Source organism: Poecilia latipinna, unplaced genomic scaffold (assembly GCF_001443285.1).
Source record: "Poecilia latipinna isolate Pla-1442-1.1 unplaced genomic scaffold, P_latipinna-1.0 Scaffold594, whole genome shotgun sequence".
NCBI classification, from domain to species: Eukaryota; Metazoa; Chordata; class Actinopteri; order Cyprinodontiformes; family Poeciliidae; genus Poecilia; species Poecilia latipinna.
Window position 1 is genome coordinate 281,273 of NW_015113210.1, and position 17,291 is coordinate 298,563.

At 38.8% G+C, this 17,291-nt stretch overlaps 2 protein-coding genes across 3 annotated transcripts in view; one reads left to right on the plus strand and one right to left on the minus strand.

Annotated features, from left to right (window-relative positions):
* Positions 1 to 17,291, plus strand: part of dnajc17 (DnaJ (Hsp40) homolog, subfamily C, member 17) — a 38,211-nt gene that overhangs the window by 17,794 nt on the left and 3,126 nt on the right. Inside the window, exons 8-10 of the mRNA XM_015042548.1 lie at positions 975 to 1,052; positions 2,910 to 2,990; positions 4,233 to 4,352. Coding sequence (XP_014898034.1) covers positions 975 to 1,052; positions 2,910 to 2,990; positions 4,233 to 4,352 — 279 coding nt within the window. The remainder of the gene's footprint in view (positions 1 to 974; positions 1,053 to 2,909; positions 2,991 to 4,232; positions 4,353 to 17,291) is intronic.
* LOC106953644 (cdc42 effector protein 3) lies at positions 8,162 to 14,983 on the minus strand. Of its 2 annotated transcripts, none has more exons than XM_015042549.1 (2): positions 12,762 to 14,983; positions 8,162 to 10,580 (listed from the first exon to the last, which is right to left on the minus strand). In XM_015042549.1, exon 2 carries the CDS (start codon positions 10,500 to 10,502, stop codon positions 9,903 to 9,905), a length of 600 nt encoding a protein of 199 aa, XP_014898035.1. In that variant the 5' UTR covers positions 10,503 to 10,580; positions 12,762 to 14,983; the 3' UTR covers positions 8,162 to 9,902. The 2 variants fall into 2 exon arrangements, with proteins under 2 accessions (XP_014898035.1, XP_014898036.1); XM_015042550.1 differs by lacking the exon at positions 12,762 to 14,983 and adding an exon at positions 12,505 to 12,726.

A 17,291-nucleotide genomic window follows, 5' to 3' on the forward strand; every position in this document is an offset into this window, starting at 1 on the left:
TTAAAAAATTTTTCCCCCTGTAGGGGATGTTTTTCTAAATTTTTTTTTTTTTTTTTTTTTTTTTTTTTTAGAGAGTATAGCCTGGCTGACAAAATGTCTTGTTGAAGAAAAGGGCCCCACAGCATGATACTTCTTTTCACCATCTCTCAACATGGAGATGATGTATTCAAGGAGATATGATGTGTTAGTTATCTGCCACACAGAGTTTTGCAAAGGCCAGAAAAGTAACATTCTGTCTAGAGCACCTTCTTCCACATGGGTGCTTATGGCACTCTGCAAATGTGACTTTTTTGACTGTCTTTTAACAGTAGCCTTCTTCATCCCTCTCTGCCCCCGGTCTATGAAGTGGACGTCTAATAGTTATCACGGCAAATGATTCTTCCACCAGAGCTCTGCGGCTCCTCCAGAGCTGCTATGAGCATCTCTGGTGCCAAATAAATTATTCCAAGTTTTATACAGATACTATTTTACTCACAGCTGGACTCTCTTTTTTGATTTCCTGAAGGCAGTTTAGTGTTTGGGATTTTATTTAGAGGCTGGTGGATTATCTTTGACTACCTGTATCAAAAGATTAAAGTAATGATCTTCAAGCTCAGGTGTCGACCTGCAGAAGTTTAAGTTACAGTTTTGAAGGCGAGTCCCCATGCAGTCTCTGATGCCCATGATAGAAGCTTCTCTCCATTCGTGCACCACCAAAACTGTTATGAATGGAAATTGACTGCAGGTCCTGCAGGTGATTCAGTGCCGATGTTTCAAGAGCGTAACCAGTTCTTTCTCCCGTAGCTTCAGCCTGTCCTGATGTTTTTCAGCTCTCTGTTTCTCATCAGAGCCAAACTTGTCTGGCACGGTTTGCCTCCTCTGCAGCTGAGTTTAATCACTTGTGCTTTAAGGATTATCCATTATCATGCACTTCTTTATTTCTTGAAAGTGATTATGACTAATATTGGCCTCTTTTATTTTTTTTTTTTTTGCAGTTAAAATGGAAATGCAAGAAAGATGACGAGCTGAATGGAGGTTATTCTCAAGACGTTCTGCTTAAGCTGCTTCACAAAGTGGGTGTCCTGAAATTTAACTTGTGCTGATCTGCTATAAATGTTATAATTTATTGAAATCCTTTTTTTTCACGCTCTTAGGGCTTCAAGAGCTAACTCTGAACCAACCTGCACGCAAAAGTCTGCCCTTATTTGAGGCCTGCATGACATCAGTGCTCTAGATTGTTTACACTTCCCCTTAAACAAGGCCTATTAAGTTTTGTAGCAGTGAAAGTGCTGAGGGCAATGTTGTAGTGCCCTTTAAAAGCCATGCACGGCATTGTTTGTGCCCCTCTTACCAGGTGATTAAACGGTACCAAGGGAGACTTTAGGAAATGTGCTGTTCTCATGCAACCCACCACCACCTTCTGCCACAATCTGTCATGAGGGTTTTTGGTGGGGTGCAGGTTGGCCTCAAACTGGGATGGGGCAAGTATCAGTGACGTCAAGTTGCCCAAAGTAATACAGCTGAATTTGTTCTGTTCACGAATACATCCAGTATGGTCTTAAAAAAAAGTGTTCCTGTTTGAATTTCTAGGCAAAGAAAATGTGTAATGTTTTTAATGGCAACCATGAGTGAGTGACAGTTAATGGTTTGGATAAGCAGAAATAGCCAACCCTCTGTGGGAAAATGCGGACGGTTATGAGTGTGCATGTATGCGTACGTGAGTGGACTTGTGTACTTTGGCTGCCTGCAATAACAAATCTTTGTTTAAAGGGGCAAAAAAAAGATGTTAAGATATTTATATTTCGTGAAATAGAAGCCTTTTGAGACTCTCCTTTGTCACTGTTGGCTGGACTCAGAGTGTCCTCAGTGAGCATTTGCATTCCTAGAGTTTCGAGTTCCCAGAAAGCTGAATTTTTCCCCCTCCTCTTTGCTCCCATGAAAGGCTAAAACAGGGAACAGGTTAATGCCAAATGGCCTTTTTGTAGAGTTGATAGAGCTAGACATATAAGAAGAAATCTTTTCTATTCTCTAATACTGTCTTAAAAAGCAATTGTATCATAACCTGTCTTTATTTCCATCATCTAGCCACCACTGTGGGAGAAAATATCAATTTCTGACCTATTCCTCTTTTACTCTCTTAGATATGTAGCTAGGAGTTAATTGCTGCAAAATTTTTCCAGTACTTCTTTCACTTTAATTTCAGTGTAGTTCAATTTCCAAAGCTTTAGACATAACATTCAACATCGTGAAGACTTTTATAATCAAGATGAGAAACTATGGTGCATTTGTGACATTAGTAAGAACTGAAAATCCCCCCCAAAATTGATGAAAAGATAAGAAAACTAGTCCAGGATGCTGTCATGAGTCAGCATGAAACAATAGTCACCTATATTTTTTCTATGTCTGGGCTTCTTTCTTGCCGTCCTATCTAAGATCTGGAATAGCAAGACAGATCTTTCTCTCTCAAAGAAAAACATCCAAGCCTGACTAATGTTTTCGTCTTCAAGAAAAATAGTGACTGAATATGTAATGGTGTGATGAAACAAAGGTGATTGTTTCATCCAGCTATTGTTCCAAATGATACAGTTTTCTTCATGTGGAACTGGAGTCTGTATGTTGGATTTATTTTTTTTACATCACCTAAACTTGCCTTTGTCTCGGGTGTGTAAACTTTATATTTTATACGTTTTTTCTTGTGAATACATGTGATCCAAAAAACAAAAAAAACAACAACTTTTCTCCAGTTCAGTAAATTGCGAACTTGTATTTCTCAAATCTGTGATATTCAGCACTGTGTTGAATCTTGACTCTACATATGTTTTTGTTTTCATGGTTATGGATTATACTGTGAAAGGAAATACTAATTCAAATGTTCTGCATCTTTCTTTCCCTTCCACCTCATGCTTTTATCCTCCTGCTGTGTCATCTAGTACGGGGATGTTTTAAATGTGATCGTATCGAGTAAGAAGAAAGGAAGTGCTGTTGTGGAGTTTGCATCTGTGAGAGCAGCTGTAAGTACCCGAGGCCTTCACATTTACTGTTCTGGTTAGGATCTCCTTAGGAGACTTTTTGGATTGAACCACATTAGTTCATCACTTGCCACACAGTCTTAGAACGAGTTTTGAGTTAGATTATTACTAGGAATAACATCTGACAGACGTCCGGACACCAAGAAGTTGTCTTTGACCTAAAATGATCCCGTGCTTTCAAAATTGTTGCACTGATTGGAACCATCGAACTGAAGCACTTGAGTCATTGTTCCCCATTGTCTGGCTCCGCAGGCTCTTTTTAGCTTTGGTGTTCCTTTGTTTGTCGTCTCCTCTCAACACAACATTTCTGTCAGTCTACTGGATTTAGGCAGTGATCGTGGCATTTCTGTGGCTTCAGAACCTTGCGAAAGTATTTATACCCATTGAGCCACAAACTTCAATGTGTTTTTATTGGGATTTTGTGCAAACAGACCTGCACAATTGCATGCTCCTACATTTTTCTTTTAGCAAATAAAAATCTGCAATTGCACTAAACCCTTGTGCATCAACAACTCTGCTCAAATTCACTGGGACTTTGTTGAGAGCAGGTGTGAACATACATTTTAATATCTCAGATTCTTAATTGGTTTTAAGTCTTTACCTTAACTGGGCAATTCTAGCAAATTAAGATAACTTTATTTAAACTGTACAACTTTTGCTCTTGCTGTATGTTTAGGATTGTTGTGCTGGGAAGTGAATCCTCATTTTAATCCAGTCTCAATGCTTTTGCAGGTATTCTTCTAAGATTGCCCTGTACTTAGCTTGACTCATTAACTGTAGGCAAGCTAAGTACAGTACTGCCTGCCCCTGATACAGTAAAGCATTTGCACAGCATGATGCTACCACCAGCAGCCGCTGAATCTGTTGAAGGGACAATTCACATCAAACGTTTCAGATTTTTATTTCATAACTAGATTATTTTATTTATTTTTTTATTCTGGATTATTTTCCTTCTCCTTCCACTTATACCCTACTTAGTGCTAATCTTACCCCAAAAACCTTATAAAAGACATTGAAGTTTATGGTTTATAATATGAGAAAATCTGAAAAAAAAAAAAAAAAATGGGCACATTATACAGGAAATTTTAACTGCAACAGAATATTTCTGTTTGTGCATCTGTTTCGCTAAACCAACATTTAGCAAAGGTATATTACAACTTCATGCAAAACATAGAGATCAAGTAGCTTAATTAATGCTAATACTATTTAAATATCTCATTTTAGGAACTGGCTGTTAAAAATGAAAGTGGGCTGAGTGGTAACCCCTTGAAGATTACGTGGCTGGAAGGACAGCCTGAGGTTGTCGCTGCAGCATCCCAAACCGGCCATTTCATGTCTTCACAGGTACTTTTATAACACAGAAATGTATTCTTTTAAATTTCTTTCTGCTCTCATAGGACATGAACTCCCCTGTGTTACAAAGTATTGCTGGTTGCTGTTTCTCCAACAAAAATATTAACCTCCCTGTAGAAAGAGTTATGTAAATGTTCAGATTTTTTATTTATTTATTTATTTTTTGTTCTTCCATATCAACGGTTCAAATGTTGCCCCAGAGTTTGCACTTTTGTTCTTTTTGGCCACAATCAGTGTGGTCGGGTAAGTGGACCTCAGTTTATTTGTTTTGGAGTGGTGAGGCGGTGGCCTCTCACTGGTTCAGAGAGCCTGGTTGGGTGCTCATTAATGTAACTGACCTGGGAGAGTCCAGGAATGCTTCACTTCACACGGCAGCCAAGGGGAGGCACTGTGCAATAATGACAGCCAAACATGTCAGCCTGACTCTCAGGATTGTTTTAAGAAAAGCTTTTGTGCATTCATACTGGTGTTTGTGGACTTTAATCCTTAGGTTTTTATCCTCAAGTTTAGTTTAGATTTTTTTTTTTTTTTGTCTTTTTACTTGGGTCCTTTAAAGATGTGCAACTTCTTATATTGAGCTTTTGTAATATTTTATTTTTCAAATCACTGTAAAATAGTCAGGCAAATATCTATTAAATAATTTTTTGTAGCATCAGAGGGACATGATAAACTATAATAATGATTTCAAATAAGTTGTTAGTTATTATTAAGTAACAAATAGAAACCTGTCTCCTCTGCTCTGGTGGTTCTGCCACCTCTGCCTCTCCCTGTTTCAGCTGGAGGGACAAGTTGATGTTGACAAGTTGATGCACCAATCAGAAGAGGGCTTGAGATAGTGATGGAGACATCACCTATTGAGACCAAAAAAAAAAAAAAAAAAAAAAAAATGCCCCTTGCAGATAAAATAGGTTTCGTTGACTGCACCTTTGGTCTGGCGAGGTTGTCTCAAAAAGCCCTCGAGAAAAGGAGTTCTTGTAGGGAAAAGGTTACATCTCATGTGTGGGTGTGCATTACAGTTTCCAGAAAAGACATTTCCTAATTCAACTGAGATTTTTTAAGCATTTTAAGATTGATCCAGTCTGCACAACTTCGTTCCTAAATTCATCAGCTTCTCTGTCAAAAATGTCTAAATGTTTTTCAATCAGGGGACTTTTTCTCTGCACTTATCTGTGTCTCTGGTTTCTGGTGAACTGTATTTCAACCCTCAGCCCAGTGAGGGGTGTCAGACCTCCTACATGGGGTTAGAACCCGAGACTCAGCCTGCGCACTGGGACTTGTCATTCTAATCTTTTTAAATGCTATTATACTAACTCAGTTTGCTTTACTGACATCCAAAGCTGATTCTTTTATACTTTTTTTCTTAATCTTTTTTTCTCTGCAACCATGTATGAAAATGTTATTTTGATTGGGTAATTTTTCATTTGGCCCTCAACGCAATACTTGTCCGTTAAGAGATGCCAGACAGTTACAGTATACACTGTAGCTATTGTAGATTTTGTCTGGAGGTAGTGGGCATTGATTGGGTGGATTCTGGGGAAACAAAAAAACCTATTTGTGATCTAAACATCTGATCTCTCCCTGGTTCCCCAGCTTTGGCCATCTGTAACTACATAGGGTCAAAGTGGGTCAGGTCTTGCTTCTTTAACCTCATCAGTCCAAACACAGTGCTCGGCAGGCCACGGTGGGACTAAAGAGAGCTTAAAGACACAGATGACTTCACCCCAGTTCTCGTTCCTTTGCATTCTTGGCTCAATACATGCATCTGGAGTCAATGGGGCTTTTCTAATAAAGAAGGGAGCTGTGTAATACTCTCCATCATGATCCCTTTCTAAGAATGTTTAACACGTACAAACTAAATAAAATCTTAATATTTGTCTAACAATAAAAAATTTAAAAAAACTCATTACTCGGAAAAAAGAAGGCATTTTAGGTTCAATCTTTTTGCCGTCACTTTGGATGAAACTATTTACAAAACATCAATTTAAATAATATGCTGGACCTGCTGAAATTTCTAAGTGAAGCACAAAAGAAGTGAAATTCATGCAATACATCATGCTTATTCAAGGATATAAATGTAGACGTATTAATCAGTGGCCCGAAGAAAGAAAAGCCATAACTCTACAATGGATTTCCATAAACTCCTGGATACAGAAAAGGTTTACGAATTAATCTCACGAATACTGGCTCCGTTTTTCCTGAACTCATAAAAAGTTCAAACTCCTCCCCAAAAAGCTGGTTTTTGATGTTTTTTTTTTTTTTTTTCAGTCCGCCAGCCAACACATTTTGTAAATCTCCAGACCGCTTTCCTTTATTTTAATAACGGTGTTAAAACTTGTTTCAATTCACAAAAGAGAAGAGATGCCATGGCATGATTCATCTCATTAATTCCTGTCAGGAAATCGTGTTTATGGTTTCTGTTTTTTTTTTTTTTCTGTAATTTTCTGCCTTGTAAGTTGGAATAAAAGGATAAAATATCATATGAACTGCCAGAGTCAACAAGCAGGTGGTGGAAATGTATAATTTGAGCAGTTTTGTGGCTCTGTTTGCCTGTAAGAATCCCCCAAAATATGTTTTTATAAAATTGTCTCCTTCAACATATTGGTGGCCATATCAAACAAATTCACGCCTAACGCCACTGTACCTACAAATTAAATCTCTTCTAAGTCGGGCTCATGCTTGCAGCTTCAGAAAGAGGATTCACACATGGCCAACCGTATAGCTTACAGTCTAATAACTGATAGACTGTAACTGCAGTACTTCCACAGATGTCTGCCAAGACATATGCTTGGGTCTCCTGGGAGATGATCTCAGCATTAATCACTGTGTGTTCATGGTTCAATTTAGAATATCGTATTATTTAAGGTTAATACATCACACAGCATTTAAATCAGAGTTTTATATGCCTGCCTCTTCCATCGAGACCCAGAGTCAACTCGGGGTTGTCACGACAGAACCAGATGCATCAGATGAGCTATTCCTGGACTTTTTTTTCCCAGTGTGCTGGTTTCCTAGTGCCTGAAAAGTGGATTCTGAGAAAATATCCCTTCTGTCTGAGTAGATGCGTAGCGTGTGGCCCCGCCATCGGTGTGCTGAAATCTAGCTTGAACCCTTTTCTTTTCGGACACGAATGTGTAAGAAAAAGATACGCTTACCCAGATTGTATTATTGTTTAGTTCTTATGGCTCTGAAAGTTAAGTCAAAATGTTTGACTTAATTTTAGGTTGTTTTTTCAAGACTATATAATATTATTACATTATATAATATTAAAGCTGTGAGATGAGTTCATAAGTTTCACTTTGACATATATTTACATTTAGTAATGTTTGTGAACGTTAATCACATTTTGCCACATTACACCACAAACCTCAATTAATTTAAATGAGATTTTATGTGATAGACCAACACAAAATGTAGCATAATCAGGTATTGTTTGTAGCATCTGTTCATTTTAATCTGATGCCCCTCCAGTTCATCCAGTTGCCCCCAGACTACTAATCGTTATTAAATGGAGCTTACCTGTTTTATATAAACAGAAAATAAACGTACATTTGAAGATTTAACTCCTCTTATTTGGTCTACAATTTTGTCTCATTGCAGCTGCCCTACTTAGCACTTTTATTTTTCATTTGTGAAGAAATTGAGCTATAATCATTGTGAGTCATTGTCGCGAACAAGGCTCCAGCTTTAACTGAGTGGTGCAACACCTGGCAATATTCACCTTTATTGTGTTGATTTAGGCATGCCTCAGAGCAATGGAAATCATCTAAGCCAGTTGTTTTCTTAAATTAATTGTACTGCAATATCTTTGAAGGTAAAAACAGACATGTTTTAATATATATTACCGTCCATTTCCACATTGAATTATTTGTACCCAAGACTGGGGAAAAAAAAAAAATGCTTGGACATCAGTGAGATGCAAAACATAATCCATCCATTTTGGCTTCTTTTGCTGAGAAGCCAAGTACATGTCGGCCCCTTGTTGTGTAAACAGTCCCATTCAGTTTATCCACAAAACCACCAATGATGGGATTTGAATGGTGTACATTTTTTTGCCTACCAAATCAAAGTACAAACCGGTAGATTTTACAATGCAAAAAATGCTTTCACAATAACTTTTGTCATAACACATACAAGAAACAGAGGTATCCAGTTTAAAACATCAGGCACCAAAACAGAGATACAATGCAGATGTATCCAGGATTAACGCTGTTTCTGTTTGGACATGCATACAATACTGAGTCTTTTGCTTGAAGCAGGACATTTGTGGTTTTTGTATTTCCCAGCTTGACCTATTAGGGTGCAAAGGAATTTAACATTTTCTGGGCTTGTCCCACATATCATCCTCTCAACCCCCCTCATTAGTAGACCTCAACTGTCTGCACAAATTCCCACTTGGATGACGTGAGAAGAAATGCGATGCATATACATGAGACGCAGCATGTATTTGTTTAAGTCCTCATCAGGACCTCTGCTGTCTCCCCCTTCCTCTCCAGCCTCCCTGCTTGTGTAGATGTATAGTGTTGCTCACCGCCACTTTCTTTCTTGAGCGCCATCCGCCAGATCATCGCACTTTGATTTGCAGCTAACAAAACAGCATGCTCTGCCATTTCTTTCTTCTTATAAGGTCTTGGACCTGTGGCCCGGCTTGGTATGCTGCCCAACCTGCCACCACTGGCTGGCTTTTATTGGAAGCAGAGCGAAATGTTTGTTTTCACTGTACTGCTGGGAATGAGAAATGGGGGGTACCTTGCTCTACCTTCGAGTGGGGCCGCCAGGATGCGTGCGGAGGAAAAATTGCCCTGTGCACACAATAGACGGGCAAGCACGCCAAGACTCTAGACATCACAGCTCAAGGACCTTGGATTTCAGCCTCAGCTTTTCTTTTCTTAAACACAACACCCTTAAATCCTAACAGCTGCTTTGAGTGTGGGCTGGGAGGTTATAATAGTAAAGAGGAAATGTAGATGAAGTTAGAAATGCCCAGACATAAAAAAAAAAAAGTTCATATCTTTACCGTTCTGTTGTTGGCAAATGCTGGTTACCATAATGTTCTATGAACAACATCATGTTCTCCTTAGAGTAACAAGATGTTCATTTGTTTGTTTGAGAATGTCTTTATTTGTGTGCCACTGCAGCAAGTAAGGATCTTGGGAAGCAGCAAATGCAAGCTTTTACTTTATTAAGTATCCTTGTTAATAAAACAGTGTTGGGTCTTCCAAAGAAGTGATGACGTCAGTATTTCGCATAGTTGCACAGTTTGTCGATGATCTGGAGAACATTGTTCACGAATGAGTTTGTCCAGATCCAGGCTGAATAAAGAGCTACTGTCCTCGTAAATTGATCTCCAGTTTGGTCACAGCTCTCTGCAGACTCTTTGTGCAGACCAGGACCAGGCCCGCAAATTGAATTATAAGCAAAATTATCCAGTGTTTGCTACACTTTATCGTGTCCTCATGGTTATGCAAAGTTGTGTCCCAAGAGGAGTATTAAGTTAAATTCATTTTCCAGCAGCCAGTGTCTTACCAAGTTGTTCAAGGTTCTTCAGTTGTGCAGTTTGTCCATCACCCCAAGAACATCCTCCAGGATTGAAGGGCCCAGGTCCAGGGTGAATGAGAAGCCACTGTCCTCATCCTTAAATTCATCAATGTGTTCACAACTCCCTGTGAACTCTTGATCTCTATCAGAACCCACGCTGCCACATCCAGGACGGCAAGTCTGATTAGAAGCAAAGTCATTCCTCGTTTCATCCACTTCCTCGTTTTCGCACTTATCTTCTTCCTCACTATCCAGAAGAGGCAAAGAGTTGCACTTCTTTCTCTTCTGGTCCACAGACCACTCGGGGCTCTGCATTCCCTCCGTTCCATCCAGGTTCAGACGCGGGGGCTTTGGCGGTGGCTTGCAGCTCAGGAAGAGGTTCTGTTCGCTCTTGGAACTTTGTCGGAGCAGGCTGTGACTCATTTTGAGGAAGGATAAATCTCCAAAACTGTCGTCTTGGCCATCGCTCCCAATGTGAGAGACGTGCCGGAAATCACCAAGGGGTAGACTGATCATCTCGACAGATAGCACTTCTCTCCTCTTTGAGATCCTGCTGGACCAGCGGCTGGAGGATGGATTTCTGTACAGCGACGTTTTAAGTGGCATCCTGATGGATTTACTGGAGTTAGACTTTGATCTCTGTGAATCCTCAGGAAATGACACAGCCTAAATACATAGTGCCATCTGCAACAACAAAAAAAAAGACAATTAGGATTTAGCAAATGATAGTCTGAAGCAAGTCTGAGCTTGTGCTCGTTCTGGTATTCAGCACCAGATGTAAGTGCAGAGGTCTGTTCTCAGATTTAATGAGAATTGACAGCCATTGTTTAGAGACTGCACCTGTTGGACTCGATCGTAGCGCAGTGAAATTTAGTATTATTTGGCAGGAGAAGGATGACCCAGCAATGCTTTGAAGCCTTTGTTTATAAATATTTATTTTCCAAATCCTAGGTTCTTCCCATATGTGCAGGTGTGGTCTTCTGCATAACCTCCAGAGGAAGTCTATTAATCTACTTAAGGAATTCCAGTAAGAAAAGCAAAACACTGCAAACACCAGAAGAGTAATTGCTTAGTGTTTTGGATCACTTCACACAGTTTTTAAAGAAGGATGCATTTTTCTCTCTTTAACTGTCAGAAATCAAAATAAAATTGATGTGGAAAACAAAGTGGTGGATTGAGTGAAGACAATTTTTGTAATCACCTCAGATGGTGGAGTAAAGTTAAATTAGATGCAGTTATTCCTCTAACAATGTCACTATTTTTGGCAAAATCTCAGGTTTGCTATGCAGACTGGAAAAGTCAGTAATTATTAGCTTTTATAATACATTCCAGTAAGTATAGTAGAAATAAAATTAAATTCAGTGTGGGGAGAAAAACATTTTGTTTTTCCATATGTTTTTCTTTCTTTAATTATCCTAACTGATGAAAGTCTATTTTTTCAATTGGTAGATTGATTTTAAATTGATTTTTACATTAAATGCACGTGCTTTATCTTGATTTGTATCGCTTTATCCATCACCATTTTTGCCTTTTCACTCACGAACCGAGCGGACTCTAATTCGAAACTGACTGTAAAGTGCCAAACAAAGCATTACAACCTCTATTTTTGGACATTTTTATAAAAGGATAAAATTACTGGAAGTGATAAATCAGATTTTAAAGAGTCTGCATTTAGTCCAGGAGGCTTTTTTAATTATAGATTTTAAAAATGGATGTGATTTATGTTCAGATGCATCCCAGGCTGTGGCCCTATTGTGCATGTTATACCAAAACCGTAAGCTACTTTGGGCAGATGGTACCACTTGACCATGTAAGCAAGTTTTAAATGAATACCTTTTACTCGAATGTCTGTAATTTTCTGGGAAAAATTTAAAGTACTGAGTCTGGAAAAGAATTGTTTTGTAAAACAAAATCTATAGCAACCGTGATATCTTTCAAATCCAAGTTTTAAATTCTTCATATTAGGCAACATCTTGCATAAACGGTAATTACGTAGCATCTAACAGAGGAAGAGTATTTGCATTTCGTGACCTGTAAGCATTTTATTTCCAAAACCAGAGCCCTGTTCATCAACTCTGGCATGTCGATTAGATAATCTCCTCGCAGTAAATGATTTTTACAGCTTTGCCCACATTAGCTCTACATTCGTGACTTGAAACACTAACTCTGTAAATTTGTAAGCCACTTCAACAAACATGCTCCGTCGGGCTGTAAAACGTTTTATCGGCACTTTAGCAGCAGCGGGAGGTTGAAGAGTGTGGACACAACAGCATTCCTTTCCAAACATGTCAGGTCAACCAAAGAGGAGTGTTATGATTCAGCTGTGAGGAAACACCTCATGGCTAAGTAGAAGTTCAGCTCAATAAAACAGATTGACCAAAAGAACACAGTTGTTTTATTTATTTGACCTTTATTTACACAGGTTGTCTCATTGAGATCCAAGATCTCTTTTACAAGAGAGACCTTTTAGCTATTGCTTCTCTTTCTAAGAGCTTTCCTCAGCTCCAGGTCCATAATAAATAATGAAATGGGTTTTCTCTCCAAGCAGCATGTCTGGATTGACTAAAAACAATAAAACAGTTAAAAACGGATGACTATATAAACTTACCAGTCTCGGTGCTGTAAAAAAAAGAAATCCGGGATATTATAAGCCCACACATGCACACCCGCCTCAGCCAGGAATCTATGCTGCTTCTAACTGCACAAGCTCTTCGTCGACAAGATAAGACTTGTCATTCATCAGAGAGCAATGCTTACTTCCCAGCTTTGAAACACTGACACAAAGGTGTAGCCTATTCCCGAAGAAGGTTAAAGAAGATTTCATTTAGGATTAATTACTTTTAACTGCAAAGAAACAGTTCTTACCGTTTTCAGCTGGAGAGAGCGCTGTTAGTTCTTGGGCAATGAATCGTTTTTTTCTTTTCAGTCGGCATAAAATCTGGATTGCGCTGCAGAATCACCTCCAGGTGTGTTGCTTGTGAAAGGCCTCCTTGCGTAAATGATAAACCAGAGGAGGTCAGAGTACAAGGGCATCCAGGTGGAGGCTTTGCTTGTTTTTTTTTTTTTTTTTTTTTTGTCTCAGTTTTTGTGAAGTCAGCCTATTTCAGAAAGCCTGCAAGTCATCAGAACACACCATCGTGACTGCAGAGCAAGTCTGCCCTGCAGGGATAGGTGTTACAGTTGAGTTTTGCCGTTTGATTGGCTGCACCCTTTACCTGTGGGGGAAGTAGGTGGCAAATTGGAGCAGCTCATTTCTTCCATGTTCCATGTTATTAGTAAAGATTGAAACTTTGCTGGATGGTTTAGTTCCAGAGAATATGCTTGAAAGAGAGAGGTGAGAAAAAAAAAATAGTTTTAGGCTCCACTGATTGCGTGCTTATTAAAGGAAGTTGTAGTTGGTGAGCAAACAGGTTGATCACAAAGAGGAGGGGGGTTAACAGATCTCTAATCTCCACGCTATTATCCCTTTTCTTTGCTGATTTCCTGATTTCCCGTCTGCTGTTGGCTTGTGTAAAGCCCCACAGTCAACCCCACTCCACAGGCTCTTCTGCCTGAATGGAGGCCTTTGGCTTTTCTGTATAATCAAACAACAGACATGTCTGAACAGGCACCCTGGGTTTCACAACTGAAATAACCGGCTGTTTCCAATTCTCACGCCTCCAACATGTTACGTTTGCCCTCGTATGGTGAGGCTGTAACGAACTGTAAACCGTCTCAAAACAACACGTTTTCTGCTCTGTTGTACTGATTGCTAATAGTCAATGGCAAGAGTCGCATTTGCTTATTGACTGTATAACTTGTGGTTAAACCCCCCTTCCCCCCAAAAAAACAGCTGGAATAAAACATGAAGTTTTCTTGTGAGATGCATGAAACTGTGAAGTACGAGGGTAGCAGGGTCATCTTCTGGGGTATTGTGGTTCATGAGGGACTGATTCATAGCACAAAGTCAATGATGACATGAAAGAATATAATCTGGAAATATTGAAACATCTCAAAACATGAGCCAGGAAACTAAATTTTCTGCACAAATGTTGTTTTTTTTGTTTTGGACAATCACCATAGGCAAATCACCAACATAGTAACAAAGTGACTTAAGGACAAAAAGAAAATTATGTTTTGGAGTGACCATGACAACTTTCCGATCTTAGTCGCATAGAAACTCTGTGAAAACAGCTGAAAGGGTGTGTGAGTGAGCAAGGCGCATTACAAATCCGACAACCATGTCAGGAGATATGGGCCAAAAATCCCCCAAGCTATTGTGAGAAGCTTGAAGAAAACTCAAAACGCTTGACCCCAGTCATATAGCGTAGAAGGTCAAGTCTATCTTGTAGACCTCTGTAGAAAGTCATTCAAATTCTCGCAAATTATCTTTCATTATTCTTGAATTTCATGGATATAAATCATTTTGGTAATCCCAACTGACTTAAAACAGGAAAATTTTAGTTGGATTCGATAGCAAACAATGAGAATAAAAAGGATGGGTGACTTTTTATACAGTGTATGTAAACATCTGGTTTCAACTGTAATTCTGTCAAAATATTTCCAATGCGTTCAGGCATAAAGGAGGAGAGCTTTGTACACAGCTTTGTCTTGTTCTTTGATTTTAAATATGCATGTTATGAAGGAGAAATCCTTTTTTTTTCAGTATTCCTTTTAAATTCATCCAATAAACAATAGGCGTGCCGGCTTTTCCTCTCTTCTTCTCCCGCTCCATGCTCCAGTGCCAGGACAGTCTCCAAGACCAGACACAATTCCTCACGCAAATGAAACTAGAACCTCCAGCCAAGTCTGAAAGAACATTTTACAGCATCTCCCTTATGAGAAAAACTTCCGTCCTGCACCTACAGCCACAAAGCTGCTTTTATACCAGCAGGCACTCAGGTTGAAGAGCCTGTATTAAACGCAGTATTTGGAAGTGAGCTCAGAAGACCTGCAGGCTGACAGAGGCTGGGCTTGTTCCGCTGATGGTGTTCTCATGCTATGTAGCCTCCGGACTGCTAGGTTTAGCCTGAACTTCATTTCAGTATAAACTTCTTTTCTAAGGCCTGACCATGGTGGGCAGTGTGGTTTGATGCAGCTATGCTGGGCCTGAAATCATGCTTTTTCTTCTTTCTGCAAAAAAAAAAAAGTGTTTCCAGATATTGCTTTGACTGGTGCTAGAAGCCCAAACTGAGGCTTTGGTGGATCCTCCCCGAGCTCTTTGTTGTGTGTTCTTCAGCTCCCTCTGTGCTAAGGCTCCTAGACGAGCTGCACTTAAACAGGATTTACTGCTTGCTTTGTCTGATTCCCTTTAAGTAAGACTTTGTTAAATCATGTCGAAGATGGCACACATAGCTGAACTGAAATCAGTCGGCCTGTATTTCACTGATGGTTCCTCTAGAATATATAAAGCTCAGATTTGGGATTAAGTTTTAAACTGAAGCTAAGGTTCGTCCTTTTTTCACTTCTTGGAACAGCTTAAACCTGACTTTTCAAGGTGTTTATAGAGAAATGTTGCAGTGTCACAGTGTTTTGATCATTGCAAAAATCCTAAATGGTAAATACAGGGTTTTTTCTGCTTATTTTGTTTGTGTTAATCAATGTGCAATCAATTTAACCATTTAATGAGGGATGCAGTCCAGCACAGACCCACACCTTCACCTTCAGTTCTCCTTTTTTAAATAGAATCAACTCACAATAAACGTGAACTTATGGTACCATACAAGACACACGGTACCCAATGTAGATTGGAATTCAGACAAAATTGAATTAAAATCAATCAAATTAATTTTTTGGCAGTGCAGACATTTAATCGGAGTGATGTCTAATAAAATGCAGTCAGATTCAGTTTATCACTTCTGACCAGCCTTTGAGGTCTTCATGGAGGGGACTAGTTTCTTGGGCAGGATATTGTTAATTTTGTCAATATTTTCCAGGTGAAAGAAGGGTATCCAGATAAGCCAAGACAGGAAAGGGGGGGCAGAAAGTTGAAAGTGGGAGACAAAAATAAAGAATAAAAATAGAGAATACAGGAAAACACCCTAGCATTTCTGAAAACGGTTACCAAAAATTTTATAGCAGTATTTACATTCAGTAATCATGTAATTAAAAACATTTTATTTATACTGATTTAATGCATTGCTGCTTGACCCAGTTTCTGTTTACAATCCTGAAGTATTTTACTTTTGAACTCACTTGAATGATGCACACCTTAGTCATCGTGGTTCAGATGAAAAGGCAAGTTGAGACAATACTTCTTCAACCACAACATTAAAGTCATGCTTTTTTATGATAGGACCAAAGATTGAAGCCTTTGTTTTCTTTTAATCAGAATTGGATCACAAAAAACATTTAACTTCCTGGCTTTATTTACACACACGCTGATGAATCAGATTGAACTTCTCAGAAGTTGGCAACAGAAATGAGACATGCTTTTTGCAACCCCGTAGCAGTTTCTTTTTCTGAAAACCTTTATTCCTTTGGGACTAAATAAAAAAATGCCAATTGCATATCTGCTGCAACTTTTTTTTTTTCTACTTAAGAAGAATCAGAAAAGCAGGTGTAATAATATATCATTTTAAAGCAGTCATTACTGGATACAAAACCACGTTTAAATCATGGTATGTTGGCTTCAACTCATTCAAATGCTTAAAAGAGGGAATGAAGTTAACAAAAAGCAGAAATCTTCAATCCAATGAAGCATTTTGAATTTTTGTAATTTCAGCCTTTTTGACAGCCTTCAGGTTAAAGATTTGAAGCCTAACAGTTGCACAAACTCATTTGTTTTACTAAAGAATATCTTGCAATCAGAGAGCTTTTCCAGGAACCCAAATATGTGAGACGTAATTTTGCAAAAATATATTGTTGGAAATCAAGCGAGGCAGAGGCCCTTCTTTTCATTTTTTTATGATTTTTTTTTTTTTAAAGCCCATCCATCAAATAGAGAAATGCCAGGAGGTAAGGTCTTTGTAGCCATTTTTCATTTCACTGTTTATTTCTTCTACTTCTGCAGATTCCAAAGGCAATCTCTGACTCCATAAAGCAGAAGTCTGTTCAGATTAAAACATTGACCACCGACAACCACATGCCGAGCGAAAGCACCGTTGCTCATACGTAAAAACACAAAGCTTTGAAGCTCTGAAAGATTTACCTTTCGAATTCATAATCTGTTTATGCCTTCTGAAATCTATAAACAAAGGTCTACAATCCAGCCTGCTTTACACTGGAGAAAAAAAAAATCACATTTTGTCATTATCCCTTACTCTGAGATCGTCATTTAGTCTGAAAGTTAGGTACAAGTACCGTGAGAAGATCAGGAGGGAGTCTCCTTCATTTTTTGCTATTACTGCCATTCTGTTTTTCAAATGGTATTTTTCATAAGTGCTATGTTGAAGTATTTGAATTGCATTTGTCCTT

Excerpts from the sequence above, each read along its gene's own strand:
- LOC106953644 (XM_015042549.1), bottom strand. The coding sequence starts at position 10,502 with ATGCCACTTAAAACGTCGCTGTACAGAAATCCATCCTCCAGCCGCTGG.